The sequence below is a fragment of the Mastigoproctus giganteus genome, chromosome 9, assembly GCF_048544385.1.
Source record: "Mastigoproctus giganteus isolate SK-2022 chromosome 9, ASM4854438v1, whole genome shotgun sequence".
Taxonomy (NCBI): Eukaryota; Metazoa; Arthropoda; class Arachnida; order Uropygi; family Thelyphonidae; genus Mastigoproctus; species Mastigoproctus giganteus.
Window position 1 is genome coordinate 105,855,461 of NC_143583.1, and position 21,310 is coordinate 105,876,770.

Consider the following 21,310-nt stretch of genomic DNA (forward strand, 5'->3'; position numbering starts at 1 on the left):
TCTGGAACAAGTCAGTTTTTTTTTTTTGTGTGTGTGTGTGTGTACCTAGGAACAGTTCAATGAAGATGGAAGATTAGGCATATAAATAAACAACAGAATAAATAAAGCAGAAATGTACAAAGGCAGTTAGTTAAATTCGTCTGGAACAAAAGAGAAATAAGATAACAGACAAAATTAGTTGTTCATAGCACAGACCTATTTTAATCTATAGTTAGAATTGATCAGTTCCTTAAAATTAAAGAAATTAAAGGAACTGATCAAAAATTATCAGAAATTGATCAGAATCATCAGATATAAGAGTTTTTTAAGAAAAGTGAATGGAACCAACAAATGGAAGCAAATGGTAAGACTATTTTACAAATGAGAAAATATGAAAAATCTTGGGCTAACAAGTATACAAACCCTGATAAGGGAAGCAGACTTGATTGGACCAATTGATTGGATCGGATAAAAAAAGACAGGACTTGATCAAAAATTAGAATCTTCGGAAATTAGGATTGTACGAAAAATATGTAGAACCAACAGATAGCAGCAGCAATATTAGAAATGAGGAAATAAAAAACAATTTGGGTAATTGACATCCAGTCAATGGTCAGTGCAGCAAATTTAAAGCATGGCATGTAGAAAAGAAAGAAGGATAGATAAACAAATATTCAAAGCAAAAATTAACAGAAAGGCCTAGAAACAGACCAAGAGGTAGGTGAACTGATGGCGTCAAGCAAGCTTTAGAAGAAAGAGAGAAACTAAAGAAGATAGAAGAAAAAAGAGAGAAATTAAAGAAGACTGATTTATACTACCACCAACCTGTACACCCATTCAGCATAACAGATAAAATAGGAAGGGAATGGTTTAGTTGAGGAGGAAAGCAGGAAAAAATTCTATAAGACATTAAGTAATATTTTCTAATATCTTTACTAATAAGCATAGTTGAATAAAAAAAAAAAAAACAATAAACTTCTTTTCCTCACATTTGTTAATATGCACTGAAAAAATAGAGTATAAACACTTCGTAAGAGACATGTTTGAGAAATCATACCTTTAATATATGAAGTAATGCATTCATAATGCGATGCTGTACAATTTTGTGTAGCCAAGATGGATGCCTGCATACCACATGATTCAAGAGGACAAGGGTTTGGTAACGAGTTTTGTTACTTTTCAAGCATTCTGTCATCTTCTCAAACAGATGCTGAAAAAAATTAGATCAACATAAAAACAAAATCATTTATAAAATTTCTAATAAAAGAAAAACATATATGATTAATTCAAAAAGTGACCTTTGTAGACTTTCATCCAGACTATAATTCTTCATATCAAGAAACAGTATTGATTTCTACTTTTTGTTGTTATGCAAGCATAGGTGTGAACTCTGTTCTGAAGGACATTTACGAGGGCTTGAAGAACAGGGTGGATGGATGCCCTCAAAGGAATTAAAATGGGAAGTCCCTCAAGCTCTCAGCTGCTGAACTCAATTTCAGATGAATAACATCAGGCAACACAGCAGTAATCCCTAAGGCAGAGTGTGCTTGATCCATAGGAGGTTTTTATTGTCAGTGACTCTATTGTAAGGGAAATGAGAAATATATTGTGCAAAAAGGATAGATGGAATATGCCTTTCAAGGACAAAAGTATATGATGTTGGTTATAGAGTACACACTTTTAAAGGCATAAAAGGTGATATAGCAGTAGTAGTAATAGAGGTATGTGATGCAAGAAAGCAAGCATATGAGCAACAGCCAAAAAAAAAAATTCACACAACCATTCCCTCTAAAAGTTTGTGCAGTTCCTCTTTGAATTTATTTAAGCTATCAACTTCAACAACGACAGATGAAAGTTGGTTCCAGCAATTAACCACCTGCTGGCTAAAGGCAAATTTCCCCACATCTATTCTACAGCTGTCTTTCCTCAATTTGAATTTATGCTTTTGCAGAACTTAAGCCTCTCTTGGTAAGAGGATCCCATCATTCCCCTCACCAATCTTGTTGCCCTTCTCTGTACACGCTCAAGCAAATCTACATTCTTCCTAAAATGAGGCCTCCAGACCTGTATGCACTACTCAAGGTGTGGCCTGACCATTGCCTTACACAAAGGGATAATCACCTCCTTTTCCCTTCTAGCAAAATTCCTGTATACCTATAGGTACACTGCATTCACATAGATGGTAATTCAATGTCAGTATGGATAAAAGATGAGTTAACGAACTTTGAAAGAGTGATGATAGTAGGTGCTCGACGAATGGGTCCCTCTATCGCTGAGGTGGTACAGAAATTGCACTATCCCTGTTTGACAGAATCAAGAGTGTATCGGCAATACCCCCATTTCCAGAAAAACATCTCATCGTGGACAGTGCTGTGGGTGGAGAAAGGTGGTGGATGAACATGGCCGTCGACATCTGTCTGGCATTGTTTCAGCCAACCGGAGAACGACAGTGGCACAAATCACCGCCGACTTCAACGAGGGAGGTGCCAGAAACATGTCCACCATGACCATCAGGTGATCATTAGCCGCAATAGGTTATGGGAGCTGCTGACCCACCAGAGTCCCATTGCTAACACCATGACACAGGACTCTATACCTTAATTGGACAAAGGAACATCAGCACTGGACCTTGGAGATAGGTCTCCTGGTCCAATGAGTCCTTTCCAGTTATTTCGAGTGGACGGGAGGGTGTGTATCTGGTGGAAACCGCATGAAGCTATGCACCCGTCATGTCAACAAGGAACTTTTCAAGCAAGTAGACAGTCGGTAATGGTCTGGGACGTGTTCAACTGGCACACGTTCGTTGATACCTCTGATACCTCTAGACGCATCTCAGAACGGTCCAGGTTATGTTTGTTTGTTATTTGGTTTTTAGGAGCATTAGCAGCTAAGGCCATATTACTCCGGGGGGGATATACGGTGGTCATTCCCTGACCTTTCTGCATCCTCCATATTTGGTGGGCACGGGCTCGAACCCCGGTCTAATCAAGAAGCGTGTGCTATGCACTGCTGCTCCTGCCTACCTGGCTACGGAGGCACCAAAGTCCAGGTTATGTGTCCATCCTTGCAGACTATGCGCATCGCTTCATGGTCATCGTGCACCTCGCAGGGCAATGGATGGACTCTTCCAGTAGGCCAATGCACCTCCCCATAGAGCCGTGGTGACTAGAACAGTGATGGTTCTCCTCACCATGATTACAGCGATGGTTCTCCTCACCAACAACGTTTGTGAGGAGAACAAACTGGTGCTCTTACCAAGAAAGGCTTCATTTTCGCAAACTGCAGCATCTGAAAACTTGACATGTGCAAAGTGATCTGATTGAGGTGTTTAAGGCTTTGAATGGCTTGAGCAAACTCAATGCAACTGGGATTCTTCCTCTTGCTCAGACAACGCACAATGAGGGAGTATAAATTCAAACTGAGGAAGGAAGGGTGTATAATAGGACAGATCTGTGGAGGTTTCCTTTCAGCCAGCAGGTGGTTGATTGTTGGAACAAACTTCCATCTTTTGTTGTCATTGCTGTCGAAGTGGGTAGTTTGAATAAATTCAAGAACTAGAAAAATTATTCAAGGGGATGAACAGGTGATCAGGGAGGCTTTTTTGTTTTTTTGCTGATGTTTTATAAGCTTGCTTTCTAACGTCGTATGTCACTACTACTAATAATAATAATGGTGGCTACAACCATATTGGACCTATCATTGTATCCTATTGGATAAAAGAATTAAAGTAACTCAGACACACTAATATATATATAAATAAAAATAATAAGATGTAATGACAAAACTGAACTTCTAAAAAAGAACAAAAAAATATTAATTTTTCTGCTATAACTAGTAGTTATAGCAGAAATACACAGCAACCATAATGAAATATATACAAATGTATATGATCAGTGTATGGAGTAGGGGTGCTGACCTATCAAGTGTAATTACAATGGAATAAATTGAGAATGCCTGCAAAGTAAAAGCAGATTACCTGAATTTAAATAAAATTAAGATTAACGTAAAAATAATAAAATAGTACTAAATGCTGTAGGTCCTAATTGTTGTTATTTGGTTTTTAGGAGCATTAGCAACTAAGGCCATATTGCTCCGGGGATATGCGGTGGTCATTCCCTGACCTTTCCGCATCCTCCGTATTTGATGGTCATGGGCTCGAACCCCGGTCTAATCAAGAAGCGTGTGCTACGCACTGCTGCTCTGCTCTTGCCCACCTGGCTACGGAGGCGCCTGCTGTAGGTCCTAAGATTTTAACTACGTCTTCAAAGGGTCGGCAGCCAAAACCAAGGAACCACATTAATAAGCAAGATCTCCATTTCTGTTATCATGTATACATACGAAACATATACATCATAGCTGACCCAACAGACACCAAAAAGAAAGGAATAAAAAGAAAAATATAATTCAAAAATAAATAAAAGTAAAATGCAGAATTATGCTAAAATAACACTGATTAAATCCTGTAAAGGAAAATTAAATGAAAGCTTGAATTAAAAATTTAAATGAAGGCAAAATGCCCAGTTTGAAATTTAAACAAAGTAAAAGAAAGAGTAAACTAAAGATGAAAGAATAAAGTCAGGTTATGACAACATCGTAGGTTCGGACAGGAATCGGTGAAAGTCAGCACAGGCCAATTTACTAATAATAGGTCTGCGCAAGTCCCTGGTCATTTGGATAGCACTGCTTGCACTTTATTCTCCCACACTTGGATGCACTCTAGTTTGACTGGTGACAGGCAATGGAGATTTCCAAAATTAGGGTAGAGCTATCAAATTGCGGTTATCCACCTGAGGTTCTATATGGATATGAGCTTCAGGCTCATGAATTTGTTGTTGTTATTTGGTTTTTAGGAGCATTAGCAACTAAGGCCATATTGCTCCGGGATATGCGGTGGTCATTCCCTGACCTTTCCGCATCCTCCGTATTTGGTGGTGATGGGCTCGAACCTGATGTTGATGGAGTCTGCTGACGAGGCCACTAGTGACGGTCGTGTTCCAAGCCGCTAAGTGGATTTTTCTTATTTATTGATTTGAAATTATTATTTTTCTAAAACTTTTGATTTAAATTTAGTAGTATAACATTATTTTGTGATTTTTTGATTAATTTGGTGTATTTATTCTTTACTCGGCCTTGTAAAAGTATCGGTAAGGGTTTCCACGTGTTCGTAACTACCGCTACCGTTATTAACTTTCCCGCCATTGTGATACCGTACTAGATATACCGTAGGTTATATACCGTACTAGATAGCGTTAGTTGAACTTCGTTAGTAGTTAAATTGTACGTTTAAATAAATACATATAACGACTTAGATTACAAACGTAATATAATTAATAACATAACATAATTAATTAATAAATTAATAGAATCATGACTCAGACCAGAGCAGCAAAGCAAAAGGCTCAAGCTAATGGAAGTGCTGTGGCTCAGAGCAGAACTGAGGGGGACAGTTGTCCTCTGACTCACAGCCTTATAAAATGCACTGTTTGCTTGATGTTTGCAGAGCAATCGGGTACGGGACATGATACTGCCAAGGGGGATGTCTTTGTGTGTGCGCGCGATGCAAGGAGTGTATCGATATCAGGCAACAACTCGGCGTTCTTTTGGGCCTATATGAGAGCTTGAAGGACAGGGTGGATGCCCTCGAAGAAACTAAATTGAGGGGCCCATCAAGCTCTCAGCTGCCCACATCAACGCCAGAGCTTGCACTTGGGCATCGCGTGACACAGAGACAACCCCCAAGGCAGAATGCGCTGGTCCCGAAGGAACTAGTAGTTGTTGGTGACTCTATTGTCAGGGAAACGGGGAACATGCTTTGTAAAAAAGATAGGAGGAACAGGACCAGGGTATGTCTGCCAGGGGCAAAGGTTGATGACGTTGTGCGAATATCATCTTTTAAGGGCACAAAAGGTGATATAGTTGTACACGTTGGCACTAATAATATTAAGAGTAGGAGACCGGCAGAATTACTTAACAAGTACAGGTCACTGTTGAACAAAAGCCGAGAATTAGGGTTGAATTTGAAAGTGTCTGCAATTCTGCCCAGACACGATAGGAGGGAGTATATGATGAGAGCCTTGTCGATCAATTCGGCCCTGGAAAGATTGTGCAAGGCTCAAGGGGTAGAATTTTTTTCAGCCTGGACTGTACTTGTTAACAGGAGAGATTGCTTCTACAGGGATGGGATACACTTAAATAGAAAGGGTGCAAGAATATTTGCTGATGCTATCGAGGCAGTGTTAGGTGGGTCGGAAAACTGCTAGCTTGGGGGGAGACAAAGACCAATAGATTGACAGTAGCCACTGGCAGAGGTGAAAGAGATTCTTGCACTGCTTCTATTAGAATGAGCAGAAGCCTGAAAAACAAGATGCATGGTATTTCAGAGACTGCTGGGAGCCATTGTGGTACAAGTAAACACATGGGTTGTGTTAGGGTAGCTAAGAATAGAAACAGGTGCAGGTATACTTGCGTGTACACCAATGCTAGGAGTTTAGTAAATAAATTTGATGAATTTGAGGTATTGCTCAAAACATCGAAGGCAGATATTGTTGGGATATCAGAGACGTGGTGTCACACAGATATAAGGGATGCGGAACTGCAATTTGGGGAGTACAACGTCTACAGAAAGGATAGACAGGATAGGAAGGGGGGAGGTGTTATGCTATTAGTTAAGAAACACATAAAAACCAAGGAAGTGAAGCCAGTCGACATCGCTGGACAGTGCAGTGTGGAGTCAGTTTGGTGTGACATAAACATTGGGAGATCAAAATTGAGAGTAGGAGTGTGCTATAGGCCTAATGACTCTGATGAGTATAATAAGGAACTGTACAGGGAAATAGAATGGGCCAGTAAATCAGAGTGTCTTATAATGGGAGTTTTTAATTTCCCAGATATTGACTGGAATTTGGGGGCTGGATACTCACACACTAGCAGGGCTTTTGTGGATTTATTGGATGATTGTTTTCTACATCAGCATGTTCGGGAGGCAACTAGAGGGAGCAATACTCTTGATTTGATTATCAGCAGTGATTCTTCATGCATTAAGAATCTGCAGATAAATGAACCACTAGGTGGCAGTGATCACAGTGTGCTGAAGTGGGATTTACTGAAAGAGGTAACTACCATTAGGGGTAAAGGGAAGGGTTATTGCTTCCGTAAAGGCGACTACGATGGACTGAGACAGTATTTAAATTCTATACAGTGGGACCAACTGATGATGTTACCAACAGCAAATTCAAAATGGGAAGCATTCAAAGAACTTATCTTGGAAGCTACTAGGCTTTACATACCAACTAAGAAATATTGTTCAAGGTTTAGGCCAAAATGGATGTCAGATGAACTAATGAGGCATATGGCAGAGAAGAAAAATGCATGGGATACTTACAAATTAACACATGACACAGAAGCCTATGATAGATACAAGTTGATATGCAACCAAGTTACAAAGGAGGTTAGGCAGGCGAAGGCAGATTACGAGAAATCCTTGGCAAGGGATGCAAAGAAAAACAGCAAAGAGTTCTTTATTTATGTAAACTCTAGAAGGAGAGGGATGAATCAGATTGGTCCTCTTGATATTGATGGGTCAAGTGTTGATGATCCTGCTCAGGTAGCTAACAAACTAAATGAATATTTTGCATCGACATTCACACATGAGGAGTTATTCAGCGAGGGGAATGCCAGAGGTGTATTCAACTCTAGCAGGAAGTTACAGAATCTTGAAATAACTGGGAGTAAAGTGGAGGAGAAACTGTTGAAGATAAACACAAGAAAGGCACCCGGGGTGGATGGGATCTATCCAGTTATATTAAAGGAGGCAGCAAAAGAAGTAAGCAAACCCTTAGCCATAATTATGAGAGCTTCCTTGGACTCAGGGGAGGTACCCATAGACTGGAAATGTGCAAATGTGACCCCAATTCACAAAGGAGGATCAAAGGCTGACACAAGTAATTATAGACCTGTGAGCTTAACTTCTGTTCCAGGAAAATTAATGGAGGCACTGGTTAAAGAAGCACTGCAGGATCATTTAGACAAGACTTCAGTTATAGCTCAGACACAGCATGGTTTTGTTAAGGGGAAGTCTTGCCTGACCAACTTGATTGGATACTATGATGCAGTCACAAAAGAACTGGATGCAGGGAATAACTTTGATATTATATACTTGGATCTTAGAAAGGCTTTTGATACTGTTGCACATGGAAGACTGCTACACAAATTGGAGCAGTGTGACATTGGAGGCAAATTACTGCTATGGATAAAGGGGTGGTTGAGGGGGAGAAGACAGAGAGTGGTAATCAATGGACACTGCTCATCGTGGACTGATGTTATTAGTGGAGTCCCTCAGGGCTCAGTGTTGGGTCCATTATTGTTTTCTGTATTTATAAATGATATTGATGATGGTATATCGGGATTAATGTCCAAGTTTGCAGACGATACAAAGGTTGGCAGGGTTGTCAAGGACACTACTGACACTATGCTGCTGCAACAGGATCTGGAAAGGTTGAGCAGATGGGCTGAGAGGTGGCAAATGAAGTTTAACATTGACAAATGTAAAGTACTACACATGGGAAACAGCAACCCCAGAGCAACGTATCAACTCTGTGGTACAACACTGACAGTGGTAGAGAATGAAAGGGACTTGGGGGTGGTTGTGCAGGCAGATATGAAGTTCTCTGAGCAGTGCAGACGGGCTGCAAGAGTAGCTCATGGAGTATTGTCAATGATATACAGGAATGTTTCCAGCAGGGATAAGGAGGTGATTATTCCATTGTATAAGGCGATGGTCAGGCCACACCTAGAGTACTGTATACAGGTCTGGAGGCCTCATTTCAAGAAGGATGTAGAGCTGCTGGAACGAGTACAGAGAAGGGCAACAAGATTAGTGAATGGAACAAAGGGGTGCTCTTACGAAGAACGGCTTAAGTTTTGCAAATTACAGTGTCTGGAGACTAGGCACCAGCGAGGTGATCTGATAGAGGTGTATAAAGCCTTGAATGGTTTAAGCATGCTCAATGCTGATGGGATTCTTCCTCTAGCTCAGAATAATCACCTGAGAGGGCATAAATTGAAATTGAGGAAAGACAGATGTAGGATAGACGTGCAGAAATTTGCCTTTAGCCAGCGGGTGGTTGGTTGGTGGAACAGACTTCCATCCCTTGTGGTGGAGGTTGATAGCCTAAATAAGTTTAAGGCTCAGCTGGACAGGTATTTTGAACGAACGGAGGGGTGAAGTGGAAGTGGTTTTTTTTTTTTTTTTTTTTTGGCTGATGCTGCATAAGCTTGCTTTCTTGCATCAAATGCCTCTACTAATGCTAATGCTAATGCTAACCCCAGTCTAATCAAGAAGCGTGTGCTACGCACTGCTGCTCCTTCCCACCTGGCTACGGAGGTGCCACAAACACGAATTTGTTGCACACCAATTTGTTGTTGCATCAATGATTTTATCTCTACTGCCTATATCCCCTATTATCCAGGCGTATCAGAAGGTCTTGTTAGGATTTTGCATCTCCATCATATACGATGGGTGCAACTTCGGGGGAGGAAATTAAAATTATTTCTTAGGTGAAAACACCTGTTCCTCCTCTCCTATGGAGTGGTTCCGTATACCACATTATGTGTCCAGATTGTGGGGAGTGTTCTGAAGGTGAGTCCAACAGAAGATTGAAAGATCAGGTTTCTGAACATGAGGTGGCTCTTCAAACTGCTAACGTTGAATGCTCCCCAGTCACAGAGCATTATTGGATTGAGCAGTGCAATCTTGATCCCCGACAAGATATTGAAATCATCAACTATTCACGTAATTACTGCCATTACTCATGGCTTGAGGCACTGAACATAGCTAGCAGTAATAGTACCATGAATCGCACTAGGGGAGTGCACTTGCACTCCATTATGGAATGTTCTTTTTTGCAGTGTGATGAGCACTGGCTCATCACACTGCACGATTATCACGTGAACATAATTCTGTTCTACCGACACCAGACTCGTGATAAATGATCATGCTCAGCTAACTTTTGCTATTGTAACCAACAATATATACTGCAATATACCATTCACCGACTAAGCTGATGAAGAGGCACTTCATCTCGAAAACCTACTGTGTATTTTAATGCTTTTATTATATTTTATCTCTATTTTAGAATTTTATGTATATATTATTTATTTATTCCAATAAATTTATTTTAACTCAGTTAGTCGGTCATCGCTAAAAAATTGTATGACCCTTTCTTGCAAAATTTTTAATTTTTGGATAATCTGACTCAGATAATGTTGAATAAAATTGAATTAGATTTTCATTTTTAAATATTATCTTTAGTGCATCATTAGATTTAAGATCTACCAACTCTAATTGTAAATTCTCATCAACATCGTTGACGAGTATGTCAAATGGATTTTGAAAAGGTTCAAACACCTTGGAATTGTTCAAGGTTTAGGCCTAAATGGATGTCAGATGAACTAATGAGACATATGGCAGAGAAGAAAAATGCATGGGATACATATAAATGAATGGGTGACATGGAAGTCTATGGCAGATATAAGCTGGTCTGTAACCAAGTCACAAAGGAGATTAGGCAGGAAAAGGCAGATTATGAGAAATCTTTGGCAAAGGATGCAAAGAAAAACAAAGAATTCTTTACCTATGTAAATTCTAGAAGGAAAGGGATAAATCAGATTGGTCCACTGGATACTAATGGTTCAACTGTTGATGATCCTGCTCAGGTGGCTAACAAACTAAATAAGTATTTTGCATCTAAATTCACATAAGAGGAGTTATTCAGGGAGGGGAATGCCAGAGGTGAGTTAAACTCTGGGAGTGAGCTAGATGATTTTGTAATAACTGAGAGGAAAGAGGAGGAGAAATTGTTGAAGATAAACATAAAAAAGGCACCCAGGATGGATGGGATCTATTCAGTTATATTAAAGGAGGCAGCAAAAGGTAGAGCAAACCCTTAGCCATAATTATGAGAGCTTCTTTGGACTCAGAAGTTACCCATAGACTGGAGATGTGCAAATATGACCCCAATTCACAAAGGAGGATCAAAGGGCGACACAAGTAATTATAGACCTGTTAGTTTAACTTCTGTTCCAAGAAAATTAATGGAGGCACTGGCTAAAGAAGCACTGCAGGATCATCTAGACAAGACTTCAGTTATAGCTCGGACACATCATGGTTTTGTTAAGGGTTAAGTCTTGCCTGACCAATTTGATTGGATACTATGATGTGGTCACAAAGGAACTGGATGCAGAGAATAACTTTGATATCGTATATTTGGATCTTAGAAAGGCATTTGATACTGCTGCACATGGAAGACTGCTGCACAAATTGGAGCAGTGTGGCATTGGAGGCAAATTGCTGCTATAGATAAAGTGATGATTGAGTGGGAGAAGACAGAGTGTGGTAATCAATGGACACTGCTCATCTTGGACTAATGTTATTAGTGGAGTCCCTCAGGGTTCAGTGTTGGGTCCATTGTTGTTTTCTGTATTTATAAATGATACTGATGATGGTATATCAGGCTTAATGTCCAAGTTTGCAGACGATATGAAGGTTGGCATAGCAACAGAATCTAGAAAAGTTGAGTAGATGGGCTGTGAGGTGGCAAATGAAGTTTAACATTGTCAAATGTAAAGTACTACATATGGGAAGCAGTAACCCCAGAGCAACGTATCAACTCTGTGGTACTACACTGACGGTGGTAGAGAATGAAAAGGACCTGGGGGTAATTGTGCAGGCAGATATGAAGTTTTCTGAGCAAACGGTTTGCAAGAGTAGCTCATGGTGTCTTGTCAATGATATACAGGAATTTTTCTAGCAGGGATAAAGAGGTGATTATCGCCTTGTATAAGGCAATGGTCAGGCCACACCTTGAGTACTGTATACAGGTCTAGATGCCTCATTTTAAGAAGGATGTAGAGCCGTTGGAACGAGTACAGAGAAGGGCAACAAGATTAGTGAATGGAACAAAGGGTTGCTCTTACAAAGAAAGGCTTAAGTTTTGCAAATTACAGTGTCTGGAGACTAGGCACCTGTGATGTGGTCTGACTGAGGTGTATAAAGCCTTGAATGGTTTGAGCATGCTCAATGCTGATGGGATTCTTCCTCTTGCTCAGAATAATCACCTGAGAGGGCATAAATTCAAATTGAGGAAAGACAGATGTAGGATAGATGTGTGGAAATTTGCCTTTAGCCAGCGGGTAGTTGGTTGGTGGAACAGACTTCCATCTTTTGTTGTGGAAGTTGATAGCCTAAATAAAGTTAAGGATAAGCTGGACACCTTTTCTTTTTTTCTACATGTTTGAGGTATCTTACAAATCACACATCTCCACAGCATGGTCTGATGATACCCATCATCAGACCATGCTGTGGAGAGAACAGAAAGGGCTACAAATTTGAATATTTTAGGATATTACAGTAACAATTACCAATAATACAATTGAAATTACCAGTATTACAATTTGAAAATTATGATTCTAAAGTAATAAGGTTTGAATTGATGCTACAATAGAAAACAGGAAATCTAAGGTAATACAAAGAGATTAAATTCATACCTGCCGACAGCCTCCCCTTGCCAATGCTAACAGAAACTTGATGTGCATACAGGCTGCCAGTTAATTTATAGCAGAGGGATTAACTCCATTAAGCAATAGGATAGTGCCATGTTTTTATCCTAGATTTGGGGTTCTTGTATTGTAGAAGCCAGGGGTGGCCTTCACTACCCACACTCGAAACATCAGGATTCATATGCAGGCTGGTTCAGGATTTTACCAATACCAATCATCAGACCATGCTGCTGGTGCCAGGTTTTATCCTGGATCTGGGATTCTTGTGTAGTGGAAGCCTAGGGTGACCTTTGCTCCAATATTCTCTGGATATATCAGGGTTAGCAAGCAGGCTGGCAAGGGATTAGGAAATCCCTAGTTACCGTCTCTAATGCCTATTGCTATTTAAAGCCAGGGTCAAGATTAACGGATTATTTTAACGATGTTTCAAAGAATAGCTTTGAGTGGAAATAACAGAATTAATATCTAACAAGACTAATCTGACGACACAGAGGCGTCAACACTACTAATCAACCAGCGAATGTTAAAATAATCTGTAAAATTCATTTTTCATAAATTTTATTATGATCTAATATAAATATTAATTTTTACGATCTAATTGAAATATCCGTGGGCCGGATCCTGCATGCGGGCCATAGTTTGGGGACCCCTGGTTTACACTATGGATGGCCAAGTACAGAAAAGTTTACAACTCCATTGTAACTGTTTTATTGCAGCTGACATAATAGCATAGCATCTAACAATGGCTGCATCACCCAGAGACAATCCCGAAGTTTCTCACTAAAGGAGTCACATATCTGAAGTTTAAAGACGAAGATACAAGAAACCTGGCGAAATACAGGCCAATCACCTGCCTCCCAACAATGAACAAGATCCTGACTAGCTGCATAACCAAGATATCAGACCACTTACAGAGAGTCAGAACATAATGGCTGAACAGCAGAAAGGATGCAAGCAGAGAAGCAAAGGATGCAAGCAGCAATTAACCACAGATGCCACAGTTATGGAGCAAGCCTACAAGAAGCACCGCAACCTATATACGGCCTGCATCGATTACCAGAAGGCCTTTCACTCCATACCTCATAGCTGGCTAATACAGACCATGAAGATCTACAAGGTCAATCTGAGAGTCACAAACTTCCTGGGAGCAACAATGGTGAAATGAAATACCACCATTAAGAACATCACAACTGGGCCAATCCCCATTAGAAAAGGAATCTTTCAGGGAGATGCTCTGAGCCCACTGTAGTTCTGTCTAGCACTCACCCGCTATCCACCATGTTTAACAGCAGTAAGAACAGTCAGTCCTCGTATAGCACGATAGTTGTGTTCCTAGAAACCCTTGTGCAATGCAAAATCGTGCAATATAAACAACAGACACTATGGGAAAAATAGAGTTAGGCGCCGACCACTCAATATTGAACACATTTGTAACCAAAACATTACCAAATACAAATAAATAATCGTAATAAAATACATTACGTATTTTATTACGACTATTACATAATAAAATATTGCTAATGCTTTTGCTTCTATCATAAGCAAACTTGTTTTTTGTTTGATTTTCTATCCAAACAGATGACAACTGTTCCATTTCTTCCAATTCAGATTTTAATTACACTTTGAGTTGTTGCTGCAATGAAAGTTGTTTTTATTTTCTCTGCATTCTTTCTAATTCTCGGCATTGCCTCATTTAGACCTGTAGCACGTGCAATATCACATGGTCTTTCATTTCGCTCAAAGCATTTCACAATTTCATATTTTTTCTCTATCGACAGACTGGCCATAAGCGTCACCAGGGAAACCCCGGTGGGGCGGAGGCCGGTGTGATTTTGGCCGTAAACATCTTCCTTTTCACACATTTTAAGTATTTTACTCATTTTTAGGGAATAAAGCACAATTACAAAATGAGGAGGCACGCTTGATACACATAAACAAAGCTGCACGCATGTAGCAACTGAATAAACAACACCGTAAAGGTAGAGACACACTATTAACACCTCACTAGCTCACATTTTACTAAAGCACATTTCTGGGGGTTACTACCATAAAACAATAAAAACAATTTCCAGTTACGTTTCTGCTAGTAGAATCTGTTATAAAATGGTAGTAAACTCGATCTAATTGCATTTGCGATAATATTATTTGCGATAGCTGGAATTGTGTGAGTTATTATGGTGAAATGTGTTTCCCCTTCACTGATATAAAAAACATAAATACATTTTCAGAATCTTCTCTTCATTCCTATTGTGTTGCGTTCACAGTTGGGGTGATTCCACGTGCGACTGCCATTTCTTGTAAACACAAAGGCAAATTGTGCATAAGCGAATTCGGTTCATGTTATATGCGACATCGTTCCCCTATTTATAAATTGTGTATGATCGAATTCCATGTTATACGAGGACTGACTGTATGGATATAACCTCAAAGAAGGAAGAAAGAACCTGTACACGCTCACCCACCTAATATACATGGATGACATCAAGTTCTACACGGCAACCGAGAAGCAACTACTCCGGATCACCGAAGAATTCAGCAAGAACATCAGGATGGAATTTGGTCTAGACAAATGCAAGACAAGCACACTGCACCAGAAAAAATTAGTTGGCCAAAACTACCAGCTGCTGACTGGTAAAGAGGTCGAAGGTATGACAGGAGAGACCTACAAATACCTAGGGATGATGCAGGCTCAGCAGTTAGAGCACAAGGAAATCAAAAAGTGCTTGACTGAAAAATATCATCAGAGGCTCAGAAGCTTACTGAAAGCAAAATTGAACGGAGGGAACACAGTTAAAGCCATAAACACCTATGCAGCTCCAGTACTAACATACATCTTCGGGATCATAGATTGGACTAACAGTGAGCTAGAAGATATCATGCAACAGACGATGACAATGATGACCAAAAGCTACATTATTAGCATTAGTAGAGGCATTTGATGCAAGAAAGCAAGCTTATGCAGCATCAGCCAAAAAAAAAAAAAAAAACCACTTCCACTTCACCCCTCTGTTCATTCAAAATACCTGTCCAGCTGAGCCTTAAACTTATTTAGGCTATCAACTTCCACGACAAGGGATGGAAGTCTGTTCCACCAACCAACCATCCGCTGGCTAAAGGCAAATTTCCGCACATCTATCCTACATCTGTCTTTCCTCAATTTGAATTTATGCCCTCTCAGGTGATTATTCTGAGCGAGAGGAAGAATCCCATCAGCATTGAGCATGATGATGGGATTCTTCCTCTCACTCAGAGAGAGGAAGAATCCCATCATCATTGAGCATGCTCAAACCATTCAAGGCTTTATACACCTCTATCAGATCACCTCGCTGGTGCCTAGTCTCCAGACACTGTAATTTGCAAAACTTAAGCCTTTCTTCGTAAGAGCACCCCCTTTGTTCCATTCACTAATCTTGTTGCCCTTCTCTGTACTCATTCCAGCAGCTCTACATCCTTCTTGAAATGAGGCCTCCAGACCTGTATACAGTACTCTAGGTGTGGCCTGACCATTGTCTTATACAGGGCTTTCCAATAGTAACGCTCGATTTTTGTAACGCAATAAAACAAATTGTGAGAGTGATAGTGATCTATTTTTATTTTTATTATGAAGTATATGTGTTAACATTATGTTTTAAAAATTATATCAGATAAATGTCCACCACGGCTTTGTCTGGTTTGGTTAATCCTGGATACCCAATTGGTGATGACGTTATCGCATAAAAGTGGCTCAATTTCAGCAATAACGCGCCTAATGTTGGCCTTTAAGGCGGCAACCGTCCGTGGTTTGTTAGCATAGACTTTGGATTTTAGAAAGCCCCAGAGAAAAAAATCCAGTGGCGTTAGGTCGCAGAATCTGGGCGGCCAATTAACGTCACCATTTCGCGATATAACGGAACCTTCAAATTTCTCATGCAATAGTGTTACTGTATCACGTGCCGTATGGCACGTAGCACCGTCTTGCTGAAACCAAATGTTTGTTAGATCGATTCCATCCACTGCAGGCCAAAAAAAATCTCTTATCATAGCCCTGTATCGCTCACCGTTGACCGTAAGTGCCACTTCTTCTTCGTTTTCGAAAAAATACGGACCGATTATTCCGCCGGACCAAAGTGTACACCATACCGTAACTTTTTCGGAATGTAGTGGGACCTCATGAATCTCCCGTGGGTTTTCGTCGCTCCAAATTCGGCAATTTTGCTTGTTAACAAAGCCACTTAACCAGAAATGAGCCTCGTCACTAAACATTATTTTTCGCCCAAAATCAGGATCGACCTCCAACTGCTCTAGCGCCCAATCAGCGAATGCACGCCGCTGCGCATGATCGTTGGGCTTTAGTTGTTGGGTTAATTGCACTTTATAAGGGTGAAGCCCTAAGTCCTTATGCAGGATTCGCCAAGTTGTCGTCGAAGACAGGCCAAGTTCTTGAGCCCGACGCGGAATGGACTGTTGCGGATTCTCACGCACACTTTCCCGGACTGCAGCAATATTTTCAACGGATCTTGCGTTTCGCTGACGTACAGGCACTTTCAGATTTGCCACAGACCCAGTTGCTTCGAATTTGTTTATTAAACGGCGAATTGTGGATTCTGAAGGACGTTCATCGACACCATAAACTGCACGGAGTGCACGAAACGTTTGACGAATAGAACATTGGTTTTGATAATAATTTTTTACAATTTCGACTCGTTGCTCAGTCGTGTAACGCTCCATAATAAAATGCAGAGACTAACTGAATACGGCTACCAAAGATACCACCTGTGTGACTGTCGACTTCCTCATGCGCTGTTGCCAAACATCGAGCGTTACTATTGGAAAACCCTTTACAAGGGAATAATCACCTCCTTATCCCTGCTAGAAAAATTCCTATATATCATTGACAATACACCATGAGCTACTCTTGCAGCCCGTCTGCACTGCTCAGAGAACTTCATATCTGCCTGCACAACCACCCCCAGGTCCCTTTCATTCTCTACCACTGTCAGTGTAGTACCACAGAGTTGATACGTTGCTCTGGGGTTGCTGTTTCCCATGTGTAGTACTTTACATTTGTCAATGTTAAACTTCATTTGCCACCTCTCAGCCCATCTGCTCAACCTTTCCAGATCCTGTTGCAGCAGCATAGTGTCAGTAGTGTCCTTGACAACCCTGCCTACCTTTGTATCGTCTGCAAACTTCGACATTAAGCTTGATATACCATCATCAATATCATTTATGAATACAGAAAACAATAATGGACCCAACACTGAGCCCTGAGGAACTCCACTAATAACATTAGTCCACGATGAACAGTGTCCATTGATTACCACTTCTGTCTTCTCCCCCCTCAGCCACCCCTTTATCCACAGCAGCAATTTGCCTCCAATGTCACACTGCTCCAATTTGTGCAGCAGTCTTCCATGTGCAACAGTATCAAAAGCCTTTCTAAGATCCAAGTATATAATATCAAAGTTATTCCCTGCATCCAGTTCCTTTGTGACTGCATCATAGTATCCAATCAAATTGGTCAGGCAAGACTTCCCCTTAACAAAACCATGCTGTGTCCGAGCTATAACTGAAGTCTTGTCTAAATGATCCTGCAGTGCTTCTTTAACTAGTGCCTCCATTAATTTTCCTGGAACAGAAGTTAAACTCACAGGTCTATAATTACTTGTGTCAGCCTTTGATCCTCCTTTGTGAATTGGGGTCACATTTGCACATCTCCAGTCTGTGGGTACCTCCCCTGAGTCCAAGGAAGCTCTCATAATTATGGCTAAGGGTTTGCTTACTTCCTCTGCTGCCTCCTTTAATATAACTGGATAGATCCCATCCACCCCGGGTGCCTTTCTTGTGTTTATCTTCAACAATTTCTCCTCCACTTTACTCTCAGTTATTACAAGATTCTCTAGCTTACTGCTAGAGTTGAATACACCTCTGGCTTTCCCCTCGCTAACACCACCCAAAGCCAGCAGTGGAGAGACTAACAACAGCTCAGAAAGAGGGAGGAAGGGGCCTGAGAGACCTCATCAAGCAGCAGAAAACAGCAATAGCTAACATAAAGGATTACTTCTAGAAAAACACAGCAACACTGTGCCAGGCCATAAGGAAGATAAACAATCGGCATACCCCACTCAATCTAAGCAAGGTGGAGTTCCCTCCCCCCCAGACAGCACAAATGAAGAAAGAAAGATGAGCAAAGAAGACACTCTGTGGCAGTCATTACAATGACCTCCATCAAGATCACATCGATAACACTGCTTCCAATGCATGGCTGACAAGCGGGATCCTCTTCCCCGAGACTGAAGGATTCATGCTGGCCATCGAAGACCAAGGTAATCAACACCAAAATCTATAGAAAATACATCACAAAGGAGCCCGGAATGTCAGATGACACCACCTCTCTTCAGAAACGACCCAACACATCACCGCGGTGTGCAAGGTAATCACCCAGACTGAGTACACTCATAGACACGACCAGTTAGCCAGGATAATACATCAGAAGCTAGCGAGGAAATACCAGTTGACTAAAAAAAGTGTACCATACAAGTACAAACATAGGCAGTACTAGAGACCCAAACCCACAAGCTGTACTGGGACCGCGCCATAATAACAGATAAGACCATCCCACACAACAGATCGGACATAACCTTTGTGGAGAAGATGGAAAAGTCTATCTACTTGACTGACATAGCGGTGCCCAACACTAGCAATGTCCAGAATACCCATGAGAAAAAAATTAGGAAGTACACGAACCTGAGATATGAGGTCAAGGAGATGTGGCATATGCAAGAAGTATTGACCATCCCGATCATTGTGTCAATCATCGGTATAATGCCAAAGACTCTACATAGCAGCCTAGCAGCAATAGGTCTCCCAGAGAACACCTACAAGGAACTCCAGAAAGTCGCAATCCTGAACACCTGTAGGATAGTCAGAGATTTCCTCAACCAACAGTAACACCAGACATTACAACCACCCTGTGTACTTGGCAGCAGTACCCATCACGGAGTACGCCCACTGCTGACACGCTTTGATTCAGCAAAATATGTTGATTCGTGGCTGCTTCAGAAACGTCATTCAGCAAACGACACAAACAGTAAGAAAATAAGTCCTGGGGCTAACATCTGATGAGTTATTGTTGTTGTGTTATTTGGTTTTTAGGAGCATTAGCAACTAAGGCCATATTGCTCCGGGATATGCGGTGGTCATTCCCTGACCTTTCCGCATCCTCCGTATTTGGTGGTGACGGGCTCGAACCCCGGTCTAATCAAGAAGCGTGTGCTACACACTGCTGCTCCTTCCCACCTGGCTACGGAGGCGCCCATCTGATGAGTATGGGTTTGGAACACCCAGAGTCCGAGGATGGATATCATCATTCTTCTCTTTCTTAATGATTCCCTTTTACTTTTGACACATGCTGTCTCTTTCTCAGGGTAACTCAAAATTTTTTTTGGCTGGTGCAGCATAAGCCAAAGTGTGTCAAATGAGAACTTAATAAAAATTTAGCATATTCTACGAAAACTTTATTATGAAATTATTTTTACTTATTATTTTTCAATTATTTTACTTATTATTTTTCAATTATTTTACTTATTATTTTTCTATTATTTTTCAATTATTTTATACTTATTATTTTTTATTTAGTTTACTCACATTTTACTTATTTTAAAACATTTTACTTATTTTTTTTATATACTTGAATAATAAATGTATGCTTAATAAACTGTGTTAATATACTTAATTCTTTGTTCTTATTCCAAAAACATTACTACTAAAGTAACAATATCAGGAAAAAAAAAATTTAGAGTACTTTTCATATCCTTTTAATCTTCAATTTTTCCTGATAGAAAAGAATGAGTACCAACACCTATTTTTTTACAAAAAAAGCACTGATGTTATCAATTAGCTAACAAACCTCCTAACCTAAAATAAGGTTAACAACAGCAAGTTTAATTCCAAAAGACAAATTCTATCTTTATTTGGGCACTGGTTATGAATAAAATTAATGCCATCAAAGCTTCACAGCACCACCAGTTCCATTAATGGAAAATAGATGAGTTATAATGTTGAAATCAGTGGAGTGCAACTATAATATAATAAACAAATCTATAAAATTAAAAATAAATTGAAAAACATCTCTAAAATTAAAATAAAATTAAAACTATATAATCTGATATATTTGAAAATTTATGGCTAAAATATACCTTGTCATGTGGTTCCCTAACTTGGATTAAAATTTCCAAACAACGTGAAGACTGGGTGGTCATGTAATATTCTACCAAGCCATGCACTAACCATGACTCTCTACCTGAAAAATAATATCAGTCATAAATAATTCATATAAATGAATGAAAAAGTATGACAAAACTTAAAATTAGAAGTAAAAAAAAAAAAAATTCCAGAAGCTTATACACAGCAAACAAGATAATGAAAAAAGGCTAATATTCTAGAAGGGACTCAAAAAAAAAAAAAAAAAAAACACGAAGAGTTATTCTATGAAAAATATGAGTAAAGTACTGAAAGTCAAATGTAATGCAGACATTTAGCTATAAATAAAGCTAAATACGTAATATTACAGCTATAAATTCTCAAATATATGGTTTGCAACTGAGTTATGCAATTTCTTCTTTGAATTTTGTCTTTATATAATAGACATTATTTTGCTCCATTTTTAGTTTGTAGTAAGAGAGAGATGCCCATTTCATTTTAAAAAATGCACTTTCACAGTAAAGAGAAAATACTTCAGCAATATTTTATTTCTGTTTTATTATTTGCAAGGAAAGGAAATTTAACATTTCTTAGA

The 21,310-nt window shown here is 39.9% G+C and overlaps 1 protein-coding gene across 2 annotated transcripts in view; it reads right to left on the reverse strand.

The window, feature by feature from the left end:
• The window catches only part of LOC150080620 (hamartin-like), a 293,531-nt gene that overhangs the window by 208,149 nt on the left and 64,072 nt on the right, over positions 1-21,310 (reverse strand). For both annotated transcript variants that reach the window (XM_090382129.1, XM_090382130.1), the window contains exons 3-4: positions 20,712-20,815; positions 1,037-1,189 (exon numbers count right to left, since the gene is read on the reverse strand). In XM_090382129.1, the coding sequence (XP_090238255.1) occupies positions 1,037-1,189; positions 20,712-20,815 (257 nt within the window). The remainder of the gene's footprint in view (positions 1-1,036; positions 1,190-20,711; positions 20,816-21,310) is intronic.